General features: G+C 33.9%; 1 protein-coding gene across 1 annotated transcript in view; it reads left to right on the top strand.

Annotated features, from left to right (window-relative positions):
• Window positions 1-3,999: 3,999 nt before the first annotated feature.
• LOC125852665 (putative late blight resistance protein homolog R1B-23) overlaps window positions 4,000-7,788 on the top strand; it is a gene marked incomplete at its 3' end in the record, with an annotated part of 17,828 nt that continues 14,039 nt past the window's right edge. Inside the window, exon 1 of the mRNA XM_049532384.1 lies at window positions 4,000-6,686. Within this exon, the coding sequence (XP_049388341.1) occupies window positions 4,043-6,686 (2,644 nt within the window). The remainder of the gene's footprint in view (window positions 6,687-7,788) is intronic.

Genomic DNA, 7,788 nt, shown 5'->3' with positions numbered 1-7,788 from the left:
ACCTCTATATGAATATTCCATGAATTTGTGGAATATTCGAGATCTTGATCTTTAAAAATACCCAAGAGTTTATGGGATATTTTGAGATGCCTTTTAAGGGAATTTAGTACCCTTTATATAGGCATAAACTAGGGTTTAGAGTTGATTACCCTCCAAGAATTCTAATTGAAACTGCACACATCTTCTAGAGTCCCAATTCGAATTGAACACGTCTTGTAGAGTCCGTAAAATTTCAATGTCTACAAATGCCCTCCTGCTTCAAGGCTTGTCGGACTGTAGACTCGATGAAACTCAAAGATGAGGCTTGAAATACTCATTCTTCCACCTTTGCAGCTTCAGATTTTCAGATTTGATTTAAGAGAAAAGAGATGAAGGGCATATTTGGTCCCACTGGGCGTGCCAATTTGTTTGCAACAAATTTTAAACATATGAAAACTAAATAAACCACACAAATAAAATATGAAGAAACATAATTTTATTGATAAATATGCGGGTACAATTCTGTTCCTCCCTTGATTCTACTCTCCTAAGATTTATCCATTATTCGAGGGCTGTTAGTGGTGTATTTCTCGAACTAGGATGATTTAGATTAGACCTCTATATGAATAATCCATGACTTTTGTGGAATATTCGAGAGCTTGATCTTTAAAAATACCCAAGAGTTTATGGGATATTTTGAAATGCCTTTTAAGGGAATTTAGTACCCTTTATATAGGCATAAACTAAGGTTTAGGGTTGAGTAGCCTCCAAGAATTCTAATTGAAACTGCACACATCTTCTAGAGTCCCAATTTGAATTGAACACATCTTGTAGAGAGTTCCACAAAATTTCAATGTCTACAAATGCCCCCTTGCTTCAAGGCTTGTCGGAGTGTAGACTTGATGAAACTCAAAGACGAGGATTGAGGTACTCATTCTTCCACCTTTGTAGCTTCAGATTTTCAGATTTGATTTAAGAGAGAAGAGATGAAGGGCACATTTGGTCCCACTGGGCATGCCAATTTGTTTGCAACAAATTTTAAAGTGACATAAAATAAATGGCAATCACAATAAAATAAGAAGAAACATAACTTTATTGATAAATATGCAGGTACAATTCTGTTCCTCCCTTGATTCTACTTTCTTAAGATTTATCCATGATTCGAGTGCCGTTAGTGGCGTATTTCTCGAACTAGGATGATTTAGATTTGACCTCTATATGAGTATTCCATGACTTTTGTGGAATATTCGAGATCCTGATCTTTAAAAATACCCAAGAGTACATGGGATCTTTTGAGATGCCTTTTAAGGGAATTTTGTACCCTTTATATAGATGTGAACTAGGGTTTAGGGGTAAGTAACCTCCAAGAATCCCAATTTGAGTTGAACACAATTTGTAGAGTCCCAACTTGAATTAAACGCAGCTTATAGAGTCTCACAAAATTTCAATGTCTACAATTAGTATTAATATATAGTGGTGACTAATGGAGATGATTGTTGAAAGTAATTATTGGTTGTTACGTAGTGGTGGTTAATGATAATGATCATAAATGGTGGCTAGTGAACCGTGACAAATAAACAATAAATGTCATTTCTTAATTTAGTATAAAAATTGTCTATATCAAAAGAAAGAAAACATTAATAAACCAGAGGAAGGTTCTCGCATGGTAAACATCCTTCACAAGTAGCTAGTCCGAGCTATTAAGGGTGTTAGTTAGTCGACACAGATCTGTTTTCACGCATCCAACTGGCATTGACTTAGTTATGTATTATTAATCCAAAACATTACAATATGACTACTTACCCTGTTGTAATATTTAACTGCTTCTTATTATTTTATTGATAAATATTAACATGGTGCTGCAAATTAAATTAAAGGGTGTTATTCACATGTTGCGGTGGGGTTGTATATGATTCCAAGATTATCTGTTTGACTTATCGGTTGTTGTTGGTAGACGTGCTAAATTATCAAAGAACCGGTAAGATTGTGATTTATCAGTTATTTATCATTATCGATTTGATTATCAGTTTAAACCATTGAGATTACACGTATCACTTAGCACACAATGTGATAAACAAATCTATTTAGAATAAATATTAGACCAACTTCCATTTTGCAGTATTTGCACAACCTGAGTAGTAAAACATAATGAACCTACAAAATTTATCGTTAGCTATTATCCGGTTAACGATTAACCCGTTAAGAATGAAACCGATAATTGATGCTTTTTAAATTAAGTAAAAGCTGTCCATCATTAATATTACACCTACTCCTCTGATTTCACACACCCAACTAGTATTGACTTGGTTTATTTTTGAAGTGACATAAAATAAATGGCAATCACAATAAAATAAGAGGAAACATATCTTTATTGATATATGCAAGTACAATTTTTGTTCCTCATTTGATTCTACTTTCCTAAGATTTATCCATGATTCGAGGGCCGTTAGTGGCGTATTTCTCGAACTAGGATGATTTAGATTTGACCTCTATATGAGTATTCCATGACTTTTGTGGAATATTCGAGATCCTAATCCTTAAAAATACCCAAGAGTTTATGGGATCTTTTGAGATGCCTTTTAAGGGAGTTTTGTACCATTTATATAGGTGTGAACTAGGGTTTAGGGGTGAGTAGCCTCCAAGAATCCTAATTTGAGTTGAACACAAATTGTAGAGTCCTAATTCGAATTAAACGCATCTTGTAGAGTCCCCCAAAATTTCAATGTCTACAATTAGTATTAATATATAGTGGTGACTGATGGAGATGATTGTCGCTAGGGGTGTTCATAGGTCGGTTTGGATCGGTTATTGGTCAAAACCAAAACCAAACCAACTTAATCGGTTTTAAAATTATCAAAACCAAACCAAACCAAATATAATATACATTTATCGGTTTGGTTTGGTTCGGTTATTAACCATACACAAAAATAAAGAAAAAATTCTTTCAAAATGTGAAAAAAGTGACAACAATCCATTCAAAAAAAAAAATAGTTAGAATGACTGAAATTATTGAACTTTCTATCACTGAATTTATTATGATTAAAGCTTTAAAATTCACTATATTGGCTTAGAAGGAAGAGACATTAATATTTTCAGTCCCACAGAGAATTGTCATTGACACTCTTATACATGAAATCAATAAAATAAATATTTTCACCTTGGACATTTTTGCTTTCAATAAGTAAATTATAAAGAAATTATAATGAAAACATATATGAGATCTTTAAAATTGTTTATAAAAATAATATATTAAGTATGTATTAATAAAATATTTGTATATAATTCATCGGTTTGGTTCGCTTATTTCTTCGGTTTTTTTGAATAAAATCATAACCAAACCAAATACTATCGGTTTTCAAAAATCTAAACCCAAACCAAACCAAATCCAAATAAAATCGGTTTTATTTTATCGGTTTGGTTCTATTTTTCGATTTGGATCGGTTTTTATCCAAAGAGTGAACACCCCTAATTGTCGCTAGTAATTATTTGTTGTTACGTAGTAGTGGTTAATGATAATGATCATAAATGGTGGCTAGTGAACCGTGACAAATAAATAATAAATGGCGTTTTCTTAATTTATTATAAAAATTGTCTATATCAAAAGAAAGAAAACATTAATAAACCAGAGGAAGGTTCTTGCATGCTAAGCATCATTCACCTTCAATCCTAAAGTAGCGAGTCCGAGCCTTTAAGGGAACAAGGAGCTAAGTCGACACAGATCTGTTTTCACGCATCCAACTGGCATGGACTTAATTATGTATTATTAATCCAAAACATTACAATATGACTACTTATCCTGTTGTAATATTTAACTGCTTCTCATTATTTTATTGATAAATACTAACATGGTGCTGCAAATTAAATTGCGGTATGGTTGTATATCAGTCACCAAACTGCCCATCATTAATATTACACCTACTCTTCTGATTTTACACACTCAACTAGCATGGTGTTGGAAATTAATTAAAGTTTTATTATAAATACACAAGAGTAGTACATTATTTGATATCTTGAGTTACATCTAAAAATTATTTTTGTTGTAATTCCTCTCCATATTGACTTGATGGAAGCTTATACTGCTGTAATTTCTCTTCTTCAAACTCTTGATCAACCAAATATTTCAGAACTCTTTCATGATCACAGTACTGAAATGCTCGATTCTCTTCGGGCTACAGCTGAATATTTTCAAGATGTTCTTGAAAACACTAGCAATGAGAAAATCAAATCTTTTGAGGAAGATATTAGAGTTGTTGTTAGTGAGGCAGAGGATGTTGTTGAAATGAAGATCTCTGAAATCATCAAAGGCGAAAGATGGACATTTGGAATTTTACAACACCATGATAAGCTACCAGTTGTTGAAAAAATGGATACGACAAAGAAACAAGTGATGGAGATTCTTTCTCATGATGCTGATCAAATTCTTGAATTAACTGCGGATTCCTTGATTGGCGCTTCTTCTATGAGTGATCCAATGCTGTCAGGTTACTTGAAAGATGATATCGTGCAGGGACTTGATGGTGACTTGGAGATAATAGATAAAAGATTGAGAGGATCAACGTCGTATCTAGACATTGTCACCATATCAGGTATGGGTGGCATTGGCAAAACAACACTCGCTAAAAAAACTTATGATCATCTTCCAATCAGGTATCACTTTGACATTTTTGTTTGGGTTACAATATCTCAAGAATTTCGATATAGAAATGTATTGTTAGAAGCTTTACATTGCATTTCAAAGCAAAGAGTTAATGTGAACACAAAAGATTATGATAAGATGAATGACAGTGAGTTAGCTGATCTTGTGCAAAAGAGTCTAAAGGGTCCTAGATACCTTGTTGTTGTTGATGATATTTGGAGTAGGGATGTTTGGGATAGCATATCACAAATATTTCCTAATCGCAACAATGGGAGTCGAGTCTTATTGACTACTAGGGAAACTGATGTAGCAATATATGCCAATACTAGTAGCCCTCATAAGATGAACCTCTTGGATTTAGATAACAGTTGGAAGTTACTTCGTGATAAGGTGTTCGGACTAGAACACGATCATCCTCCCGAGTTGGAAGAAATTGGAAAAACAATTGCAGGAAAATGCCAAGGACTTCCCTTAATAATTTCAGTGATTGCAGGGCATCTCTCTAAAACGGTCCCCAAGACATTAAAAAGTTGGAAGTATGTTGCCCAAACCTTAAGTGAAATCATTGCTAGTCATCCAAATAAATGCTTAGGAGTGCTCGGTTTGAGTTACCATCACTTGCCTAATCGACTCCAACCGTGCTTTCTTTCTATGGGTGATTTCCCAGAGGATTTTCAAGTTGATACTTGGAGATTGATCCAATTATGGATTGCAGAAGGTTTCATAAGGACGTCTTCTGGAAGTCGTAAAAGCTTGGAAGAAGTGGCTAAGAATTATTTGGAGGATCTTATCAGCAGGAACTTGATAATTGCTAAAAAAAAGAGATTCGATGGCGAGGTAAAAGTATGTGGAATACATGATCTGCTGCGTGAGTTCTGTTTGATAGAAGCTGAAATGACAAAGTTTATGCATGTTGTGAGAACTCCATTGTTACCAGCACAAAAGCCTAAATTTCGTCGCTTCAGTATTCAAGAGTATTATTCTGGTGAGGATGCTTATAAGCTCTTACCCCCTGTAGCCAGATCTATCTACTGCTTTTCTTACTTGCATCTACCTTTTGAACCCCGTATTAGGCTTTTCCCTAGATTGCCCATCTACCGTCATGATCCTATAATACATGGATTTTTCTCTTGTTTCAACCATCTCAGGGTATTGGCCATCTCTCCTTCCTCGTTCAACACATTTCCACTTGGGATTATGAAGTTATTTCATTTGAGATATCTCCAAGTTGAAGGTATAGGCATGAATATTCCTGAATCAATCTCAGAGCTTCTGAATTTGCAAACTCTAATTTTTGATGGTAATTTTATAGAGATAACTTTACCTAGGAAGATATGGATGTTGAAGAACTTGAGGTATATACGTTTAGGGAAAACCATTTATTTACCAAGTCCTAGAATAGATAACAATCTTGTGACAGGGATGCCAAATCTAGAGGAACTTTACGGTATTTGTTACTCTAGTTGTACAAATGAAGTCTTTTCTAGCACTCCCAATCTAAAGAGATTGATCATTCGTGTACATTCGAGCATACTAAACAATATTCCGGATCATCCCTTGGATATATCCAGCTTGACAAAACTTGAGACATTAAAGTTTTACTGGGAACGTTATTTGGGAGACCCCATCAAGATATTTGTTTTTCCAAAATCACTTAGAAGAGTGTCTTTAACTAGGTGTTTTAGGTTTATTTGGGAAGAGATATCATCAACTTTTATCATGTTGCCACATCTTGAAGAGCTCAAACTTAAAGATTGTCGAACTTTTGATGATATATGGAGATTGACTGACAAACACATATTCAAAAGCTTGAAGTTGTTGTTACTGAGCGAGCTAAAACTTAAGCGTTGGGAAGCAAGCAGCGATAACTTCCCTAATCTAAAACGCCTTGTTCTGAAGAAATGCAAGGACCTGCAAGAAATTCCAACAGATTTCGTGGAAATTTGTACTTTGGAATCGATTGAGTTACATGATTGCACCACTACTACTGAGGATTCTGTCAGAAATATCGAACAAGAACAAGAGGACATGGGAAATAATATCCTTAAGGTCTACATCCATAACAGCCACTGTAAGTTATAATTCTCTCTGAAAAGTTCTTTGATTCTTCACATTATTTAAAACCTCATTTTTATTAAATCATACCTCTTTGGAATTAAGATGATAACTTGTACTTTTTATCTTGCATATGCAGGGAATTGAAGCTTATTTTGAGGGATCATCTAATGCTATCTTCGGAATTCAGAACCTTATACTTCATATTTTTGTTTTTATATTCTGATTGTTTGTTAATTTCATGTTTTAGGAATAAGCATGTATAATACATGTTTTTCGTTGATGGACGGTGCTTTATGTGATGGATATGGATAACATTTCTCATGGATGGTACTTGGTAGTAACAGTATGTAATGGTGGTCGGCAGTAATAGTTGCTGTCGGATTATAGTTAATAGTAGTGGTGAATGATGTCAGTAATTGGAAATATATTATGGTAATTATGTAATTATGGTTAATGATGATGATTGTAAACATTCCTTACATTCATTTTTAAGATAGTGAATCCAAATCACCAAGGGAACGAAAAGGCTGAGAGCTATTAGGAATGAAAATTAAATAGAAGAAAACTTTAATCAAATAAAAATAGACGGAGACAACACAACACATCTCACACACAACTGACATTGATAAACACTAAGTTGGTGATAGAAATAAATTAGTGGGTGTTGTTGCATTCTGGGATTAAAAATTCAAACACCACACTATCTTCCAGACATTATGATATCAGAAATGTTTCATAAAGTTATCAATCACCCGAGTTGAGCATTAGGCATGAATAATAGGGATGGCAAAATGGGTAATTAATATGGGTATCCAGTCATGTTTACTCATTTTAACTGGGTTGGGTATCCAACTCATTTAGATATGGATAAAAACGAATAATATCCATATTACCCATTTAAAAGTGGTAGTTAAATGGATAAAAGATATGCATTCACACACACAAAAAAAAAAGTGATAAAGGGTGGGGTAGTATGAAAGTCTTTTATCTTTAAAAAAAAATCTATAACAAAAAATGAAACCTTTTTTTACATTTTTTTTTGGATAGGGGGGTGGTGGTGGGGGTGCTGGTAGGGGGTGAGTTGGTAATTTTTTTAAAATTTTCTTTTTAAAATT

Source organism: Solanum stenotomum, unplaced genomic scaffold, assembly GCF_019186545.1.
Source record: "Solanum stenotomum isolate F172 unplaced genomic scaffold, ASM1918654v1 scaffold38100, whole genome shotgun sequence".
In the NCBI taxonomy this organism is placed as follows: domain Eukaryota; kingdom Viridiplantae; phylum Streptophyta; class Magnoliopsida; order Solanales; family Solanaceae; genus Solanum; species Solanum stenotomum.
The sequence above is the reverse complement of the archived record's forward strand: the minus strand, read 5'-3'. Positions and strand labels throughout refer to the sequence as shown.